Source organism: Oncorhynchus keta, chromosome 6 (assembly GCF_023373465.1).
Source record: "Oncorhynchus keta strain PuntledgeMale-10-30-2019 chromosome 6, Oket_V2, whole genome shotgun sequence".
NCBI classification, from domain to species: Eukaryota; Metazoa; Chordata; class Actinopteri; order Salmoniformes; family Salmonidae; genus Oncorhynchus; species Oncorhynchus keta.
Window position 1 is genome coordinate 19,178,972 of NC_068426.1, and position 21,404 is coordinate 19,200,375.

The window sequence follows — 21,404 nt, forward strand, 5'->3', positions numbered from 1 at the left end:
GCGATTTCTCGTAATACTCAAATCCCGACACTGGCTCTATTTATTCAATCTGAGCTGGGTTTGTCATCATGAGATTACTGTACATTGAAACCAATAGGCTGTACGCTGAAGGAGAGAGCTGGGAATGATCACTCAGGGATTTGGTGTTTGTTGGTAGAGAGGAGAGAAACAAACACATGAGATGAACTCATTAGGAGTCTTCCGATCCTGTTCAATCAGAGCGATGGGTCTGATCTGATGGAGAGAATGGGGATGAAATGATCGAGAGGAGAAGAAGAGAGGAGTGGTTGGAGGAGAAGAAGGAGAAGATGAAGACAGCAAAGTGTTACATTTCTCTTCCTGAGGTGAGAAGCCTCTCTCTCTCTCCCACAGTCCAGTGATGGTTGGCCCTTCCCCAGAGTTCATTAATTAGTTAATTAGTTAATTAGTCTGAACAGATGGCTGTGCAGCACAAATCAGGAGGCTGCATTGGCCTGGAGCAGCCAGGAGGAAGGTAATGGTAAGGTGAGTAGGCAGCAGCATTGGACTGGAGAAGCCAGGAGGACAGTAGGGAGGAGGTGAGCAGGCAGCATTGGGCTGGAGCAGCCAGGAGGACAGTAAGGAGGAGGTGAGCAGGCAGCATTGGACTGGAGAAGCCAGGAGGACAGTAGGGAGGAGGTGAGCAGGCAGCATTGGGCTGGAGCAGCCAGGAGGACAGTAGGGAGGAGGTGAGCAGGCAGCATTGGGCTGGAGCAGCCAGGAGGACAGTAGGGAGGAGGTGAGCAGGCAGCATTGGACTGGAGAAGCCAGGAGGACAGTAGGGAGGAGGTGAGCAGGCAGCATTGGGCTGGAGCAGCCAGGAGGACAGTAGGGGGAAGGTGGGAGGCAGCAGCATTGGGCTGGAGCAGCCAGGAGGACAGTAGGGGGGTTAGCAGGCAGCAGCATTGGGCTGGAGCAGCCAGGATGACAGTAGGGGAAAGGAAGGAGGCAGTAGCATTGGGCTGGAGCGGCCAGGAGGACAGTAGGGGGAAGGTGAGCAGCCAGGAGGACGATAGGGGGAAGGTGAGCAGGCAGCAGCATTGGGCTGGAGCAGCCAAGAGGACGGTAGGGGGGAGGTGAGCAGCCAGGAGGATGGTAGGGGGGAGGTGAGTAGCCAGGAGAACAGTAGGGGGGAGGTGAGCAGCCAGGAGGACGGTAGTGGGGAGGTGAGCAGCCAGGAGGACGGTAGGGGGGACCTTGAGCAGGCAGCAGCATTGGGCTGGAGCAGCCAAGAGGACAGTAGGGGGGAGGTGAGCAGCCAGGAGGACGGTAGGGGGGAGGTGAGCAGCCAGGAGGACAGTAGGGGGGAGGTGAGCAGCCAGGAGGACAGTAGGGGGGAGGTTAGCAGGCAGCAGCATTGGGCTGGAGCAGCCAGGAGGACAGTAGGGGAAAGGAAGGAGGCAGTAACATTGGGCTGGAGCAGCCAGGAGGACAGTAGGGGGGAGGTGAGCAGCCAGGAGGATAGTAGGGGGAGGTGAGCAGCCAGGAGGACGGTAGGGGGGAGGTGAGCAGCCAGGGGGATGGTAGGGGGGAGGTGAGCAGCCAGGAGGACGGTAGGGGGAGGTGAGCAGGCAGCAGCATTGGGCTGGAGCAGCCAAGAGGATGGTAGGAGGGAGGTGAGCAGTCAGGAGGACGGTAGGGGGGAGGTGAGCAGCCAGGAGAACAGTAGGGGGGAGGTGAGCAGCCAGGAGGACGGTAGGGGGGAGGTTGAGCAGGCAGGAGGACGGTGGGGGGAGGTGAGCAGCCAGGAGGACGATAGGGGGGAGGTGAGCAGGCAGCAGCATTGGGCTGGAGCAGCCAGGAGGACAGTAGGGGAGAGGTGAGCAGCCAGGAGGATGGTAGGGGGGACCTTGAGCAGGCAGCAGCATTGGGCTGGAGCAGCCAAGAGGACGGTAGGGGGGAGGTGAGCAGCCAGGAGGACGGTAGGGGGGAGGTGAGCAGCCAGGAGAACAGTAGGGAGGAGGTGAGCAGCCAGGAGGACGGTAGGGGGGAGGTGAGCAGCCAGGAGGACGGTAGGGGGGACCTTGAGCAGGCAGCAGCGTAGGGCTGGAGCAGCCAAGAGGACGGTAGGGGGGAGGTGAGCAGCCAGGAGGACGGTAGGGGGGACCTTGATCAGGCAGCAGCGTAGGGCTGGAGCAGCCAAGAGGACGGTACGGGGGAGGTGAGCAGCCAGGAGGACGGTAGGGGGGAGGTGAGCAGCCAGGAGAACAGTAGGGGGGAGGTGAGCAGCCAGGAGGACGGTAGGGGGGAGGTTGAGCAGGCAGCAGCATTGGGCTGGAGCAGCCAGGAGGACGGTATGGGGGGAGGTGAGCAGCCAGGAGGATGGTAGGGGGGAGGTGAGCAGCCAGGAGGACGGTAGAGGGGAGGTGAGCAGGCAGCAGCATTGGGCTGGAGCAGCCAGGAGAATGGTAGGGGGAAGGCAGCAGCATTGAGCTGGAGAAGCCAGGAGGATGGTAGGGGGAGGCAGCAGCATTGGCTGGAGAAGCCAGGAGGATGGTAGGGGGAAGGCAGCAGCATTGGGCTGGAGAAGCCAGGAGGATGGTAGGGGGGAGGCAGCAGCATTGGCTGGAGAAGCCAGGAGGATGGTAGGGGGAAGGCAGCAGCATTGGGCTGGAGCAGCCAGGAGGATGGTAGGGGGTAGGCAGCAGCATTGGGCTGGAGCAGCCAGGAGGATGGTAGGGGGGAGGCAGCAGCATTGGGCTGGAGCAGCCAGGAGGATGGTAGGGGGGAGGCAGCAGCATTGGGCTGGAGAAGCCAGGAGGATGGTAGGGGAGGCAGCAGCATTGGGCTGGAGAAGCCAGGAGGATGGTAGGGGGGAGGCAGCAGCATTGGGCTGGAGCAGCCAGGAGAATGGTAGGGGGGAGGCAGCAGCATTGGGCTGGAGCAGCCAGGAGAATGGTAGGGGGGAGGCAGCAGCATTGGGCTGGAGCAGCCAGGAGAATGGTAGGGGGGAGGCAGCAGCATTGGGCTGGAGCAGCCAGGAGAATGGTAGGGGGGAGGCAGCAGCATTGGGCTGGAGCAGCCAGGAGGACAGTAGGGGGGAGGCAGTAGCATTGGGCTGGAGCAGCCAGGAGGACGGTAGGGGGGAGGCAGCAGCATTGGGCTGGAGCAGCCAGGAGGACAGTAGGGGGAGGCAGTAGCATTGGGCTGGAGCAGCCAGGAGGACAGTAGGGGGGAGGCAGCAGCATTGGGCTGGATCTCTATGTACTAGTATACACACTCCTATCTTCACCATGCTAAACACTCCTGGACTGCACATGGCAGACATTTGGGATTCTTCTCAAACAGACATCAGACATCTTTTCCCCTTTCACAAAGCACAAACATATCATAAATTAATCTAACATCCACAAAAACGTTTCATTTGTTTGAAACCCTTATGAAATTGTAAGACAGTATAGAGAGATACTGCAAGTGTGTGTGTGTGTGTGTGTGTGTGTGTGTGTGTGTGTGTGTGTGTGTGTGTGTGTGTGTGTGTGTGTGTGTGTGTGTGTGTGTGTGTGTGTGTGTGTGTGTGTGTGTGTGTGTGTGTGTGTGTGTGCGCGCGCGCGCTGTGGCCATATTGCATTAACACATTTTGATTGAATGAATTCTTTGCTTCGCTGCAGATTTAAAAAGCACTTCTGATGGGTTATTTTTAGACTGTTCTCATCTCCCCTTCTGTTTCTCCTTCTCTCTCTAACGCTCTCTCTCTGTTTCTCCTTCTCTCTCTAACGCTCTCTCTCTGTTTCTCCTTCTCTCTCTAACGCTCTCTCTCTGTTTCTCCTTCTCTCTCTAACGCTCTCTCTCTGTTTCTCCTTCTCTCTCTAACGCTCTCTCTCTCTGTTTCTCCTTCTCTCTCTAACGCTCTCTCTCTGTTTCTCCTTCTCTCTCTAACGCTCTCTCTCTGTTTCTCCTTCTCTCTCTAACGCTCTCTCTCTGTTTCTCCTTCTCTCTCTAACGCTCTCTCTCTGTTTCTCCTTCTCTCTCTAACGCTCTCTCTCTGTTTCTCCTTCTCTCTCTAACGCTCTCTCTCTCTGTTTCTCCTTCTCTCTCTAACGCTCTCTCTCTGTTTCTCCTTCTCTCTCTAACGCTCTCTCTCTGTTTCTCCTTCTCTCTCTAACGCTCTCTCTCTGTTTCTCCTTCTCTCTCTAACGCTCTCTCTCTGTTTCTCCTTCTCTCTCTAACGCTCTCTCTCTCTGTTTCTCCTTCTCTCTCTAACGCTCTCTCTCTGTTTCTCCTTCTCTCTCTAACGCTCTCTCTCTGTTTCTCCTTCTCTCTCTAACGCTCTCTCTCTGTTTCTCCTTCTCTCTCTAACGCTCTCTCTCTCTGTTTCTCCTTCTCTCTCTAACGCTCTCTCTCTGTTTCTCCTTCTCTCTCTAACGCTCTCTCTCTGTTTCTCCTTCTCTCTCTAACGCTCTCTCTCTGTTTCTCCTTCTCTCTCTAACGCTCTCTCTCTCTCTGTTTCTCCTTCTCTCTCTAACGCTCTCTCTCTCTCTGTTTCTCCTTCTCTCTCTAACGCTCTCTCTCTGTTTCTCCTTCTCTCTCTAACGCTCTCTCTCTGTTTCTCCTTCTCTCTCTAACGCTCTCTCTCTGTTTCTCCTTCTCTCTCTAACGCTCTCTCTCTCTGTTTCTCCTTCTCTCTCTAACGCTCTCTCTCTGTTTCTCCTTCTCTCTCTAACGCTCTCTCTCTGTTTCTCCTTCTCTCTCTAACGCTCTCTCTCTGTTTCTCCTTCTCTCTCTAACGCTCTCTCTCTCTGTTTCTCCTTCTCTCTCTAACGCTCTCTCTCTGTTTCTCCTTCTCTCTCTAACGCTCTCTCTCTGTTTCTCCTTCTCTCTCTAACGCTCTCTCTCTCTGTTTCTCCTTCTCTCTCTAACGCTCTCTCTCTCTGTTTCTCCTTCTCTCTCTAACGCTCTCTCTCTCTCTGTTTCTCCTTCTCTCTCTAACGCTCTCTCTCTGTTTCTCCTTCTCTCTCTAATGCTCTCTCTCTGTTTCTCCTTCTCTCTCTAACGCTCTCTCTCTCTGTTTCTCCTTCTCTCTCTAACGCTCTCTCTCTCTGTTTCTCCTTCTCTCTCTAACTCTCTCTCTCCCTGTTTCTCCTTCTCTCTCTAATGCTCTCTCTCTCTGTTTCTCCTTCTCTCTCTAACGCTCTCTCTCTGTTTCTCCTTCTCTCTCTAACGCTCTCTCTCTCTGTTTCCGCTCTCTCTCTCTGTTTCTCCTTCTCTCTCTAACGCTCTCTCTCTCTGTTTCTCCTTCTGTCTAATGCTCTCTCTCTGTTTCTCATTCTCTCTCTAACGCTCTCTCTCTCTGTTTCTCCTTCTCTCTCTAACACTCTCTCTCTCTGTTTCTCCTTCTGTCTAACGCTCTCTCTCTGTTTCTCCTTCTCTCTCTAACGCTCTCTCTCTGTCTCTCCTTCTCTCTCTAACGCTCTCTCTCTCTCTGTTTCTCCTTCTCTCTCTAACGCTCTCTCTCTATTTCTCCTTCTCTCTCTAATGCTCTCTCTCTCTGTTTCTCCTTCTCTCTCTAACGCTCTCTCTCTCTGTTTCTCCTTCTCTCTCTAACGCTCTCTCTCTGTTTCTCCTTCTCTCTCTAACACTGTATCTCTGTTTCTCATTCTCTCTCTAACGCTCTCTCTCTCTCTGTTTCTCCTTCTCTCTCTAACGCTCTCTCACTGTTTCTCCTTCTCTCTCTAACGCTCTCTCTCTCTGTTTCTACTTCTCTCTCTAACGCTCTCTCTCTCTGTTTCTCCTTCTCTCTCTAACGCTCTCTCTCTGTTTCTCCTTCTCTCTCTAACACTGTATCTCTGTTTCTCATTCTCTCTCTAACGCTCTCTCTCTCTCTGTTTCTCCTTCTCTCTCTAACGCTCTCTCTCTGTTTCTCCTTCTCTCCCTAACGCTCTCTCTCTGTTTCTCCTTCTCTCTCTAACGCTCTCTCTCTGTTTCTCCTTCTCTCTCTAACGCTCTCTCTCTGTTTCTCCTTCTCTCCCTAACGCTCTCTCTCTGTTTCTCCTTCTCTCTCTAACGCTCTCTCTCTGTTTCTCCTTCTCTCTCTAACGCTCTCTCTCTCTCTGTTTCTCCTTCTCTCTCTAACGCTCTCTCTCTGTTTCTCCTTCTCTCCCTAACGCTCTCTCTCTGTTTCTCCTTCTCTCTCTAACGCTCTCTCTCTGTTTCTCCTTCTCTCTCTAACGCTCTCTCTCTGTTTCTCCTTCTCTCTCTAACGCTCTCTCTCTCTCTGTTTCTCCTTCTCTCTCTAACGCTCTCTCTCTGTTTCTCCTTCTCTCTCTAACGCTCTCTCTCTCTCTGTTTCTCCTTCTCTCTCTAACGCTCTCTCTCTGTTTCTCCTTCTCTCTCTAACGCTCTCTCTCTGTTTCTCCTTCTCTCTCTAACGCTCTCTCTCTGTTTCTCCTTCTCTCTCTAACGCTCTCTCTCTCTCTGTTTCTCCTTCTCTCTCTAACGCTCTCTCTCTGTTTCTCCTTCTCTCTCTAACGCTCTCTCTCTGTTTCTCCTTCTCTCCCTAACGCTCTCTCTCTGTTTCTCCTTCTCTCTCTAACACTGTATCTCTGTTTCTCATTCTCTCTCTAACGCTCTCTCTCTCTCTGTTTCTCCTTCTCTCCCTAACGCTCTCTCTCTGTTTCTCCTTCTCTCTCTAACGCTCTCTCTCTGTTTCTCCTTCTCTCCCTAACGCTCTCTCTCTGTTTCTCCTTCTCTCTCTAGCACTGTATCTCTGTTTCTCATTCTCTCTCTAACGCTCTCTCTCTCTCTGTTTCTCCTTCTCTCTCTAACGCTCTCTCTCTGTTTCTCCTTCTCTCTCTAACGCTCTCTCTCTGTTTCTCCTTCTCTCCCTAACGCTCTCTCTCTGTTTCTCCTTCTCTCTCTAACGCTCTCTCTCTGTTTCTCCTTCTCTCTCTAACGCTCTCTCTCTCTGTTTCTCCTTCTCTCTCTAACGCTCTCTCTCTGTTTCTCCTTCTCTCTCTAACGCTCTCTCTCTGTTTCTCCTTCTCTCTCTAATGCTCTCTCTCTGTTTCTCCTTCTCTCTCTAACACTCTCTCTCTCTGTTTCTCCTTCTGTCTAACGCTCTCTCTCTCTGTTTCTCCTTCTCTCTCTAACGATCTCTCTCTGTTTCTCCTTCTCTCTCTAACGCTCTCTCTCTCTGTTTCTCCTTCTCTCTCTAACGCTCTCTCTCTCTGTTTCTCCTTCTCTCTCTAACGCTCTCTCTCTCTGTTTCTCCTTCTCTCTCTAACGCTCTCTCTCTGTTTCTCCTTCTCTCTCTAACGCTCTCTCTCTGTTTCTCCTTCTCTCTCTAACGCTCTCTCTCTCTGTTTCTCCTTCTCTCTCTAACGCTCTCTCTCTGTTTCTCCTTCTCTTTCTAACGCTCTCTCTCTGTTTCTCCTTCTCTCTCTAACGCTCTCTCTCTGTTTCTCCTTCTGTCTAACGCTCTCTCTCTGTTTCTCCTTCTGTCTAACGCTCTCTCTCTCACTGTTTCTCCTTCTCTCTCTAACACTGTATCTCTGTTTCTCCTTCTCTCTCTAACTCTCTCTCTCTGTTTCTCCTTCTCTCTCTAACGCTCTCTCTCTCTCTGTTTCTCCTTCTCTCTCTAACGCTCTCTCTCTCTGTTTCTCCTTCTCTCTCTAACGCTCTCTCTCTCTGTTTCTCCTTCTCTCTCTAACGCTCTCTCTCTGTTTCTCCTTCTCTCTCTAACGCTCTCTCTCTCTGTTTCTCCTTCTCTCTCTAACGCTCTCTCTCTGTTTCTCCTTCTCTCTCTAACTCTCTCTCTCTGTTTCTCCTTCTCTTTCTAACGCTCTCTCTCTGTTTCTCCTTCTCTCTCTAACTCTCTCTCTCTGTTTCTCCTTCTCTCTCTAACGCTCTCTCTCTCTCTGTTTCTCCTTCTCTCTCTAACGCTCTCTCTCTCTGTTTCTCCTTCTCTCTCTAACGCTCTCTCTCTCTGTTTCTCCTTCTCTCTCTAACGCTCTCTCTCTGTTTCTCCTTCTCTCTCTAACGCTCTCTCTCTGTTTCTCCTTCTGTCTAACGCTCTCTCTCTGTTTCTCCTTCTGTCTAACGCTCTCTCTCTCTGTTTCTCCTTCTCTCTCTAACACTGTATCTCTGTTTCTCCTTCTCTCTCTAACGCTCTCTCTCTCTGTTTCTCCTTCTCTCTCTAACGCTCTCTCTCTCTGTTTCTCCTTCTCTCTCTAACGCTCTCTCTCTCTGTTTCTCCTTCTCTCTCTAACACTGTATCTCTGTTTCTCCTTCTCTCTCTAACGCTCTCTCTCTCTGTTTCTCCTTCTCTCTCTAACGCTCTCTCTCTGTTTCTCCTTCTCTCTCTAACGCTCTCTCTCTCTGTTTCTCCTTCTCTCTCTAACGCTCTCTCTCTCTGTTTCTCCTTCTCTCTCTAACACTGTATCTCTGTTTCTCCTTCTCTCTCTAACGCTCTCTCTCTCTGTTTCTCCTTCTCTCTCTAACGCTCTCTCTCTGTTTCTCCTTCTCTCTCTAACGCTCTCTCTCTGTTTCTCCTTCTCTCTCTAACGCTCTCTCTGTTTCTCCTTCTCTCTCTAACGCTCTCTCTCTGTTTCTCCTTCTCTCTCTAACGCTCTCTCTCTCTGTTTCTCCTTCTCTCTCTAACGCTCTCTCTCTCTGTTTCTCCTTCTCTCTCTAACGCTCTCTCTCTCTGTTTCTCCTTCTCTCTCTAACGCTCTCTCTCTCTGTTTCTCCTTCTCTCTCTAACGCTCTCTCTCTGTTTCTCCCTCTCTCATCTGTCTCTATCCCCCTTCTCTCTCGCTCCCTCCCTTTATATCCCCCTATCTCGCTCTTAAAGAGAGGCTGAAATCAGGTTGGCATATGTCAGTGTGCATGTGCATAAGTATGATATGATACTAAAGATTATGTGCTAAACATATTGTTGAAATGTCGAGCAGTCGTCTTTCTCTTTTTCGGCCAAAAATGGTTTGTCCAATGAGAGAGGTGGTGAGGGTGGATGGCACAATTTCTACTGTTACTTATTCAAATACGCACACGTACACATACACACACAATGCACACACACACACTAATACAAAATGCACACACACACACTAATACATGTATGCATAAATGCACGCATACACACAAGCACGTACACGCATACACACAAACTCCCTAACAAACACAGACACACACATACAAACACACACACACACACACACACACACACACACACACACACACACACACACACACACACACACACACACACACACACACACACACACACACACACACACACACACACACACACACACACATATAATCCCTTCAGTACAGTAGAGTAACCCAGTTGAAGCAGAACAGAGGGAGAGAGAGAGAGGTTAGTCTACTCGCCCACGTACCAAAATGTTCAACCATGTTAGAGGAATCGAGGACACTGCATCATCCCTCTGCATCGCTCAGCAAGATCGCTCTTTGCCTCTGTGTCAGTGTGTGTGTGTGGTACACTACACAAGGGTAAATTACACACATACCTACATAATACATATACAGACGCACACACATGCAGTACATACACAACTACTACACACATGAGCATGTAAATCACACAGGAAATGACTACTATTTGGCTTAAGAATGACGTGAACATGCACACCATTGAGGAGCATTTGGATCGGTCCATTACAGCGGCATGCAGCGCAAGGATTAAATAGTGCGTTAAGAGAACTGGAGTTCACACAGAGGATTGTTCTCACGCTCCACTCAATAATGTTTCCAGTTAGTCAGACAGATGTAGGAAATCATAATAGCACATGAAACATGACCACAAAACAGACGGGCCCAAATTTAGCAGGACTGCTGCCAGGTGCACCTTAAACTCTCAAACCTCTCAACCTCTGGCTGGCCCGGTCTGTCAATGACTGTCTGGGTCACATTTCACTCGGTTTACACTAGTTGGAAAGCTTGAACTGTATCATAAAGTCCTCCAATTTCTCTCTTGAAGAATACTCTGATGTGTTGAGACAGGCTTGATATAGTAAACAAGATCCCATTACCCAACCTGGCAACCACAATGGATACTGTGGTGAACTGTATACAAACAAACACCTGTTGAAACAAGCAGGCAGTCAGCCCCTCAGAACAGCTGACTAAATTCCTGTCCACTGGCTCAGTCTGTACACAGGGGCAGACCACACAATGCTCAGGTCATGGTTCAGCTAGGGCCAGATGGTTCTCCTGTTCAGGTCATGTGGTCAGGACAAAGTCCAGGACCTAGCTGTAGACTACAGATGTAGGATCAGGATTGGATCACTCTTTTGTTGCTGAAAATGTTCCTGCATTGCAGGAAATGCAGACTTGTAGTATTTTCAAGGTTTTCAAAAGTTTGTAATTTACATTTTAAAATGTAAGACTTGATTTGCCTTAACAAAAAATGTATCAACCCCTGCTGGAAGATTTTCCTGCTTTAGGAGACTGGCTCAAATTAAGATCCTACATCTGTACAAGAATGACCCATAACTTTTCCTGGTCAGTTTACATGATCAGGAAAAAAATCCTTGCTCTATATAATTTCAAGGCATCTAATTCAGGAGAGATAAACCATAGACTAAGAGTACTGAGGACTGACGGTGCAAACAGGAAGTGATGTCATAGTATGCCGACAGACATACTCACCAAGTACGCCCAGACGGTAGTTCATGGTGACCACGATGACGTTGCCGTAGGCTGCGAGGACGCTGGCGTCGAACATGTTTCCCGCCCCCTCCATGTAGGAGCCGCCATGAATGAACAACATCACTGGCTTCTTCCGACGGTCACGGATATCTGTGGGGAAGAGAGGGACACGGACACAGACACAGACACAGACACACACACACACACACACACACACACACACACACACACACACACACACACACACACACACACACACACACACACACACACACACACACACACACACACACACACACACACACACACACACACAGGATGAGAGAAAGAGACAGAAGTAGAACAACTTTAGATTCTGAGGAACAGATGACACAACTTTTAGTGTATTTACAAAAAATCACCCACAGGAATGTCCACAACACATCATTCACTCAAATCATATATCCATTTCTGCATATGTGCCATTCAATCTCCCTTTTCTACTGTGGCCTCTCATCTTCAACTAAACTACATGACCAAAAGTATATGGACACCTCTCATTCCAAAATCACAGGCATGATTTTTTAAAATCTTTATTTAACTAGGCAAGTCAGTTAAGAACACATTCTTATGTTCAATGATGGCCTAGAAACAGTGGGTTAACAGCCTTGTTCAGAACCACAGATTTTTACCTTGTCAGCTCAGGGATTTGATTTTGCAACCTTTTGGTTATTAGTCCAACACTCTAACCACTTGGATACCTGCTGGTTACTAGCCCAATACTCTAACCACTTGGATACTGTTGTGTAATTATCAGAATTAGTTGAGTAGCATAGATAAGATGTGTTATTTTCATGATATGCTTTTGAATTATTTCTCATAAGAATGTATTTTGTTGTACTATAGTGGTGGCCATTGGCAGTTATCTGTTCTATGTCAGGACTAAGTTGCATGGGCCACAGAGAGGGGAGAGGTCAAAGTGTCATCATGTGTAAACATATCTTTTACCCCCTACCTTTCCCAATGGGGAAAGGGGGGTTGCAGTGTCTGGAATCATTCTATGCTCCCTCTAATGTTGCTTTTATCTTAACCTATAGCCTCACCCTCCTCTCCGTGAGTTTGTCCAGGAGGTTGTATTTTGAGTTGGTTGTATCTAAATTACAATTTGATATATGCCTGTTGATATGGAGGATTTGGTTTATGGTTCTGGGGTTTGGGAAAGGAGACAAAGCTGAACGATGAATTATGTCTATGCTGTCTGACTATGTGTGTCTTTGCTATTTAAAGGAACTCAGTTGCATTGTAAGGGGGCTCTCAGAGAATTCACTGAGAGACACTGAATTTATCTGAGAGTCACAGGATTGTGATAAGAGCTCATATAATTAAAGATGGACTTTTATAACTAACTCTGACGTGTGTGTGTGGTTTGCTCCCATGATTTGGTAAATAGAGGAAATTTCCACGACATTTGGCGATGAGGAGGGGATGTGAATCTTCACTCGGTGACCGTTCCTACGATCTAGGTAAATAAATCGTGCACGAGGGATCCCCTAAAACTTGGGATCTCAGGGAGAACCACACTTCGGGAACGAAGCAGATGGACCAACCTTTGATCTAAGAGGAAGCGAGCCGAGTGGATACCACATCTCGAACTGAGTTTTTTTTTAAAGAAAAAGGTGAGCGAACCACACACAGATTTGAAGTAGAGTTTTTAAATGATGCCTGTTACGTATACTCTGAGCACGAATTCCTTTGTAAGGAAGGCACCTTGGCGGCGTAAGCAGGGCCGAGTCAGAGGAGAGTATTCTGGGGGTTTTGTGGACTCAAAAAATACTCTGCACTGTCCGGTTGCCAGTGACCAAGAGCCCTCCTGACACTGAATTGATCACAGTGGGGATTTGGTGAGGTCTGTCGGGGTGATGGGCCAGGGGGTCTGTGTGTTCTAGGTGAAAACACGGCACTTGGTGAAGCCCTATTGGAAGAAGGACCTCATTCTGTGCATCTGTGTGATTTGTCTAAGTGACCCTCAGATGTGGTGAATTCCAATTATTTTAAATGTGCTAGCCAGGTATGCTTTGGGTTACTCTGTGTGAGTCGGACCGTTCTGTGTGAGCGGGGTAGGGTTTACTCTGTGTGGGCAAACCTTTTGATGACCTGTGTGGACGTCTGAACAAGTTCTATGTGAAAATCTGACCAATCCTGTGTGGATGATCCTGAAAGTTATTGTGTGAGTACCTAAGATTTTTAAAGTTTTATATAGATTCTGTGAATTATTTGAAATTATGATAAATGGTATGTGTGTATAAAGTAATGCGGAGAATGATTAGATACAATTTAAACCACCCATTCGTAGACGTAGGTAGGTTTTGAGTTGATATCTTAAATGGATAATTTGATAAAGATTAAGTTTTTAAGCACTATTAAAATAATATACAAAATATGTGAAATTGAGCTCTAGAAACTGATTAGAGTGTGTCCACTTTTGGTTATCTTACCCTAACGATGTAACTATCGAACCCATATTGGATTATCTCCGTCTGGGTGAAACATGTTAAATTAAACTGCCCTTAATGTCTGAACATGTTATAATTTTTCTTCCCAGTATGAGAGAAGTTGCGGGATTTATTGAATAAACTGTTTTCCATAAAGTTAAAGAGAATTCGAGGGATGCTCGATGTAATTTATAATGTTGTACAAAGCCTAAGGTTTTCCATCAAACTAATTATCATTGCGTGATTAATGTGATGTAGTAAAGTAATTGAAAGACGTTGCATAAGTAAACATAATCTACTTTTAATTAAAAGGCGCAATATCTGTTTCCTAGTCATTAGTGTCGATTTTATTCTTTGATTGCTAATATGTGTAATTTGGAATTTGAGAATCATGGCTGGAATTTGAGAATCATAGCTGGAGTGACGTTTGTACTATTAAAATTGGGCTATTATTCTTCTGGGAATTAGCGATAGTGACGTGTTTTGATTTGACTTTGTAAATGGGGTTTATATCCGGAGTAAGTGGTTCAGTGGTAGAATTCTCGCCTGCCACGCTGGAGGCCCGAGTTCCTTTCCCAGTCATAGCGCTGGCTGAATTCAGAGTTTTTGATTGTAAATAATCTATTTGTATGTTTTGCCTGGAAAGTTATGGTCGCTAGTGTTTGTATAAGAGATAAATTGAACGTTTTCAATAGATTGTTTAGGTTAAATTGACTAATTCAATTTAAAATAATAACGAAGCGAATTCTGATGCAAGACGATGTCTGTTCACTACGTTATCTGCTGGAATAATGTATTGAGAATTGGGTCGTATTTAAATTACTGTATCAATAGAGAAGACAGTTACCTAAATTAAAGAAATTCTGAATGATTAGCGGGGAGAGAATGGCGATAGGAAAGTGGTTACTGAAATGTTTTTCATTCTTATAGATTGACTGACGCATGTTATAATTTTAGCGCTGCGTGTGTTATTTTTGAAGAAATAGGATACATTTCATAAGTGTGGAGAGCAAAGAGGAAGTTATAAAGTTGGGTTTTAATCTTACGATAGAGGTAAGGAAAAAACGTTGAAATGAGAGGGGTTATATTTTTGCCCAACTGGGGGGAGTATGGAAGAGAGTTAGTTGGCTACTAATTGTCAGGGAAAGCTGCTGGAGGCAGGTAGATTGTTGTAGAATAACGTACGTTTGCGTTATTAGTTTGAATATACAATAACCTTACTCTAATTGTTTTGACCGTTGTTCAGGTACATTTTATTCTGTATTTCTAGCAGCTGATTCGCTAGGTGGGCATCATAGATTTGTGGCGTTTATATTTACTGTATTAGGCTATGAGAATTGGGAGACTGGATGTCTGAATCATAAAACATCGTAAGGATAGATTCTGATGGTTATTGATTCTTGGTTTGATTGTTTAAGTAACACCAGTTAATTTGAGCAGGAAAGTTCATGTAGTCTAACGTTATGGTATGTTTCCATTATGTGGAAAAATGTCAGGTCATTAAAGATGGTTGCTGGATTGAATAGTACGCCAACCTGTTGACAGAAGACTGAATGGGTATGAATGTTGAAAAGCAAGATTGGGCCAAAGACTAAACTAGTATGTTAAGTGGGGGAGTATCATAGATTTTAATTATGGATGTGCTACAGTAGTGAGTTCTTGTGTAGTTTGTTATTTGCATGAATTTATCAATGTATCATCTGCATACATTGGAATTTCAGACCCTGTACAGACTAAAGGAAGATCATTAATGGATGTGCTGAACAGTATTGACCTTTGTGGATATCAGTGGTGGGGGGAAATATGTTTATTTGTATTTTTACGATGATGAGACAGCACCGACTTTTGAAGGATTTTAGATTTGTTTAAAAGAATCAGGATTGGTTTTTACAAAATTTATATCAACAGATTGAAATTATTAGGTTGCTGATCAAGAGTTTTTTTTTAGGAGTTGATTTAACTTAATTAAACATTGTATCATGCATATACATTGATTTGATTAAAACATATGATTAATGATTTGAGGTACAGTGGAATTATCATTAGGTTTGGTTTATAGTTTCACGTTTGAGTTTCTGAGTCATGTAGTGTAAATGAATAATACGTGTTTTTGTGTTTTCTCTGGGAAAATGGATATTTCACTGTCTCTCTCTGGAATGTTTCCAGGGACGATACTCTGGGGGAGAGTGAGTGAAATGGAGGCCATAAACTACCACATTGGAGGGGGCCGGGAAGTTTTTTGTTGTAGTTGAAAGGTATTATAGGGGCTTATATATGTTCTGGGAACATGGAAATACAAAAATGTTTGGAACTAGTTGATTATTGTTTGCAAATTGTTTCATATAGTGCAAAACACTGCTTTGGAGGGTTTTGTATGACCTATGACCTTCTGATGACTTTCCGTTGTGGCTTGATCACCCGCATTGGAAAGCCATTTGGATAATGACATTATGGTCATTTGTAATACTGCTTTCAAAATAATTTGTGTAATTGGTAAATATGTTTCTTATCCATATGTGTAATTTGGACCAGTGTGAAGAGGGAGTAGGGCATTGCTTTTAACTAAGGGTATGCTGCTTTAAGTCTATTTTCCTATGACCATAGGGGTTAAATCATTTTTCTTTGTGGAGTTTTTTTTTCAGTTTAGTGATTTTAATTTGATTAGGATTAGCTGAAATGTTGTTTTATATTTGTTTTCAGTTTTGTTTTACATTACTCTCATACAGAGAGATGTGTGTAAAACATGGGGGAGGATTCAGTTTTGTTTTACATTACTCTCATACAGAGAGATGTGTGTAAAACATGGGGGAGGATTAAGTTTTGTTTTACATTACTCTCATACAGAGAGATGTGTGTAAAACATGGGGGAGGATTAAGTTTTGTTTTACATTACTCTCATACAGAGAGATGTGTGTAAAACATGGGGGAGGATTAAGTTTTGTTTTACATTACTCTCATACGGAGAGATGTGTGTAAAACATGGGGGAGGATTCAGGATTCCGTTTTGTTTTACATTACTCTCATACAGAGAGATGTGTGTAAAACATGGGGGAGGATTCTGTTTTTTGAGGGTTTGAATTGAAGTTATACAATTTAAGTGATATGTGAATGAGTTTATTGTATTGTTGAGTGTATTGTATTGTTGTGTTTGTTTTGTTCTATTCCCGAGAGATATAGGTCTAATTTCTTGATCCTTGGCTCTACAATGGAGTTGACAGTGAGATGGGGAGTATAAAACCAATTTGAAAGAATAGTTTCAATAGAATGTTTTGATATTCTCTGTGAAATATGTTTAGATATGTGTATTAAGAATAATTGGTAAAAGTAATCATTTATCATGTAGTTAATGAACTGAACTAAACTGTTGTTCTGATCTGGTCTTTCGAGGTTATCATGAAAAGTGACATCAGACGGTATCTTAATGCATGGAAGAGATCATTTGGACCGAATGGTGTGTGTACCTCAAAACCCCCTCTAACTGGCTGAAGAAGAGAGACAAAGGCATTGAAGTCAGTTAAGAACACATTCTTATGTTCAATGATGGCCTAGAAACAGTGGGTTAACAGCCTTGTTCAGAACGACAGATGTTTACCTTGTCAGCTCAGAGATTTGATTTTGCAACCTTTTGGTTATTAGTCCAACACTCTAAACACTTGGCTACCTGCTGGTTACTAGTCCAACACTCTAACCACTTGGCTACCTGCTGGTTACTAGTCCAACACTCTAACCACTTGGATACCTGCTGGTTCCAATTCCAACACTCTAACCACTTGGCTACCAGCTGGTTACTAGTCCAACACTCTAACCACTTGGCTACCTGCTGGTTACTAGCCCAACACTCTAACCCCTGGGTACCTGCTGGTTACTTGTCCAACACTCTAACCACTTGGCTACCTGCTGGTTACTAGTCCAACACTCTAACCACTTGGGTACCTGCTGGTTACTAGTCCAACACTCTAACCACTTGGCTACCAGCTGGTTACTAGTCCAACACTCTAACCACTTGGCTACCAGCTGGTTACTAGTCCAACACTCTAACCACTTGGATACCTGCTGGTTACTAGCCCAACACTCTAACCACTTGGCTACCTGCTGGTTATTAGTCCAACACTCTAACCACTTGGCTACCTGCTGGTTACTAGTCCAACACTCTAACCACTTGGCTACCTGCTGGTTACTAGCCCAACACTCTAACCACTTGGCTACCTGCTGGTTACTAGCCCAACACTCTAACCACTTGGCTACCTGCTGGTTACTAGTCCAACACTCTAACCACTTGGCTACCTGCTGGTTACTAGTCCAACACTCTAACCACTTGGCTACCTGCTGGTTACTAGCCCAACACTCTAAACACTTGGCTACCTGCTGGTTACTAGCCCAACACTCTAACCACTTGGCTACCTGCTGGTTACTAGCCCAACACTCTAACCACTTGGCTACCTGCTGGTTACTAGCCCAACACTCTAACCACTTGGCTACCTGCTGGTTACTAGCCCAACACTCTAACCACTTGGCTACCTGCTGGTTACTAGCCCAACACTCTAACCACTTGGCTACCTACAGAGAACACATTTCCACTGCTCCAGAGTGCAATGGTGGCAAGTTTTACACCACTCCAGCCAACGCTTGGCATTGTGCATGGTGACCTGAGTGTCACGCCTTGGTCATTGTATTTTGTGGTTTTGTTATATGTTTGGGTAGGCCAGGGTGTGACATGGGTTTATATGTTGTATTCGTATTGGGGTTTGTATTATTTGGGATCGCGGCTGATTAGGGGTGTTGTTAGGCTTGGCTGCCTGAGGCGATTCTCAATCAGAGGCAGGTGCTTGTCGTTGTCTCTGATTGGGAACCGTATTTAGGGAGCCATAGTTTCACTTTGTATTTCGTGGGTGTTTGTACCTGTCTCTGTGTTGTAGTCACCAGATAGGCTGTAATTAGTTTCACGTTCCGTTCTGTTGTTTTTGTATTTAGTTTCAGTTATTTTCTTGTACCGCGTTTTTCATTCATTAAAGTCATGATTAACCAACACGCTGCATTTCGGTCCGACTCTCTTCTTTCAACAGACGAACGCCGTTACAGAAACACCCACCGTTCACAGACCGAGCAGTGTGTAAACTGGCAGGAGCTAAAGGAGGACGTTATGGAAGGTAGAGGCATGGAGTATACGACGTGGGAAGAAATCGACAGGTGGGCGGCCGACCCAGAGAGAGTGCAGGAGCCCGCCTGGGATTCGCTTCAGCAGTGCGAAGAGGGCTATAGACGAATGGAGTCTAAACGGAAAACACGGCGACGCAGAGCGAAAACCGAAAGTCACCCCAAAAAATGTATTGGGGGGGGGGGGCTCAGGGAGAGTATGGCTGAGTCAGGAGATAGACCTGAGCCAACTCTCCTTGTTCACCGTGAGGAGCCAAGGAGGAGACCAGAACCAGAGCCAGTGTTAGAGGTGAGCGAAGCAGAGACTGTGAAGGAGTTAATGGGGAAAGTGGAGTGGAGAGTAATGAGGGAGTTGCTAGCTTGGTGCTATAGATATAATATTCGTCCGACGGATCGTGTCGGGGATTTCATAGCACCTGAGTTAGCGCTCTATACTCAACCTGAGGTGCGTGTTAGTCGGCTGGTGAAGTTGGTGCCAGCCTCACGCACCAGGCCTCCTGTGCACATCCCTAGCCTTGCACGTCCTGTGCCTACACTGCTCTCAAGATCTCCAGTACGCCTTCACGGTCTAGCCCATCCTGTGCCACCTCCACACACCAGTCCTCCGGTAGCAGCTCCCCGCACCAGGCTTCCTGTGCGTGTCCTCGATCCAGTACCACCAGTTCCAGCACCACGCACCAGGCCTCCAGTGCGCCTCGCCTGTTCAGCGCAGCCAGCGCTTTTCTCCTCTCCTGCGCTGCCGGAGTCTCCCGCCTGTTTAGCTCAGCCAGAGCCTTTCTCCTCTCCTGCGCTGCCGGAGTCTCCCGTCTGTCCAGCGCCGCCAGTGCCGCCAGTCTGCCCAGTGCTCCCAGTCTGCCCAGTGCTCCCAGTCTGCCCAGCGCCGCCAGTCTGCCCAGCGCCGCCAGTCTGCCCAGCGTCGCCAGTCTGCCAGGATCCGCCAGAAGTGCCAGTCTGCCAAGATCCGCCAGAAGTGCCAGTCAGCCATGATCTTCTAGATCGGCCAGACAACCTGAATCTTCTAGATCGGCCAGACAACCTGAATCTTCCAGATCTGCCAGACAACCAGTCTCTTCCAGATCTGCCCGACAACCAGTCTCTTCCAGATCTGCCCGACAACCAGTCTCTTCCAGATCTGCCCGACAACCAGTCTCTTCCAGATCTGCCCGACAACCAGTCTCTTCCAGATCTGCCAGACAACCAGTCTCTTCCAGATCTGCCAGACAACCAGTCTCTTCCAGATCTGCCAGACAACCAGTCTCTTCCAGATCTGCCAGACAACCAGTCTCTTCCAGATCTGCTTGTCAACCTGAATCTTCCAGTTCCGCCAGCCAGCCAGGATTTATCGGAGCCTACTACCTGCCTGAGCTTCATCTCAGTACTGGGCTTCCTCTCAGTACTGGGCTTCCTCTCAGTACTGGGCTTCCTCTCAGTACTGGGCTTCCCCTCAGTCCCGGGCTGCTTCTGTCCCGAGCTGCCCCTCTGTCCCGAGATGCCCCTCTGTCCCGAGATGCCCCTCTGTCACGAGCTGCTCCTCAGTTATGTGGGGATCTGGGTGAGGACTATTAGGCCATGGTCGGCGGAGAAGGTGGATTATCCCAGGACGCGAAGGGGAGGAAATAGGACATTAATGGAGTGGGGTCCACGTTCCGAGCCAGAACCGCCACCATGGACAGACGTCCACCCGGACCCTCCCTATGCTCTTGAGGTGCGTCCGGGAGTCCGCACCTTAGGGGGGGGTTCTGTCACGCCTTGGTCATTGTATTTTGTGGTTTTGTTGTTTTGTTGGGTAGGCCAGGGTGTGACATGGGTTTATATGTTGTATTCGTATTGGGGTTTGTATTATTTGGGATCGCGGCTGATTAGGGGTGTTGTTAGGCTTGGCTGCCTGAGGCGATTCTCAATCAGAGTCAGGTGCTTGTCGTTGTCTCTGATTGGGAACCGTATTTAGGGAGCCATAGTTTCGCTTTGTATTTCGTAGGTGTTTGTACCAGTCTCTGTGTTGTAGTCACCAGATAGGCTGTAATTAGTTTCACGTTCCGTTCTGTTGTTTTTGTATTTAGTTTCAGTTATTTTCTTGTACCGCGTTTTTCATTCATTAAAGTCATGAGTAACCAACACGCTGCATTTCGGTCCGACTCTCTTCTTTCAACAGACGAACGCCGTTACACTGAGGCTTGTGTGTGGCTGCTCGGCCATGGAAACCCATTTCATGAAGCTACCGACGAACAGTTCTTGTGCTGATGTTGCTTCCAGAGGCAGTTTGGAACTTGGTATTGAGTGTTGCAACCGAGGACATACATTCCCACTTTTACAATAACAGCATTTACAGTTGACCAGGGCACCTCTAGCAGGGCAGAAATTGAACAAACTGACTTGTTGGAATGACGGTGCCGTCATATGACGGTGCTGTGTTGAAAGTCAGTGAGCCCTTCTGTAAGGCCATTCTACTGCCAAGGTTTGTCTATGGAGATCGCATGGCTATGTGCTCGATTTTATACACCTGTCAGCAACGGGTGTGGCTGAAATAGCCAAATCCACTAATTTGAAGGGGTGTCGACATAGTTTTGTATATGCAGTGTATATCCCCAAAGTCTGAAAGGTAAGCTTCTTCTCCTCATTCCTGACCTTCAAACTGAACTGAGAACTGAGAGGACATTATAAGTGAAAGCTATAGTGTGGGAACCTATCCAGTGCTTAGCCATATTAGATGTTAGAACATGGTGGTAGTGCTGTGGCAGTCTATGTATGTTTCTGTCCCCTCTTGTAGTGCTGTGCAACAAGTCTCCCTGGGTCCCCTCTCTCTGTGGAATTATGGCACCGTCTGTAAATCTCACTGTCCCCTCTGGCGAGTTATGGTACAGTCTGCCACTGTCTCTCCTACTGTCCTCTCTGTAGTATGCTGGTACGGTCTGGGTTTCACAGGGTCCCCCCTCTCTGTGACGTGCTGTGGTATGGTCTGTGTGTCTTTAGTAGGGCGGAGCTGCCAGTGCTGCCCAGTTAGCCTAGCGTCTGCCCTGTGGATAATTCATATGAGAGCCAGACTAAGAGGAAACATAAATAACAGCACAGCATCTGTTTAGCCTGATGAGCTTCTGGAGTGGGAGATGAGAAAAGAGACAGGGAGATGGAGATAGAGAGAGAGATGGGAAA

The 21,404-nt window shown here is 47.0% G+C and overlaps 1 protein-coding gene across 2 annotated transcripts in view; it reads right to left on the reverse strand.

Annotated features, from left to right (window-relative positions):
- LOC118385168 (neuroligin-2-like) overlaps nucleotides 1–21,404 on the reverse strand; it is a 97,310-nt gene that overhangs the window by 29,470 nt on the left and 46,436 nt on the right. For both annotated transcript variants that reach the window (XM_035772069.2, XM_052521066.1), the window contains one exon: nucleotides 10,630–10,779. In XM_035772069.2, coding sequence (XP_035627962.2) covers nucleotides 10,630–10,779 — 150 coding nt within the window. The remainder of the gene's footprint in view (nucleotides 1–10,629; nucleotides 10,780–21,404) is intronic.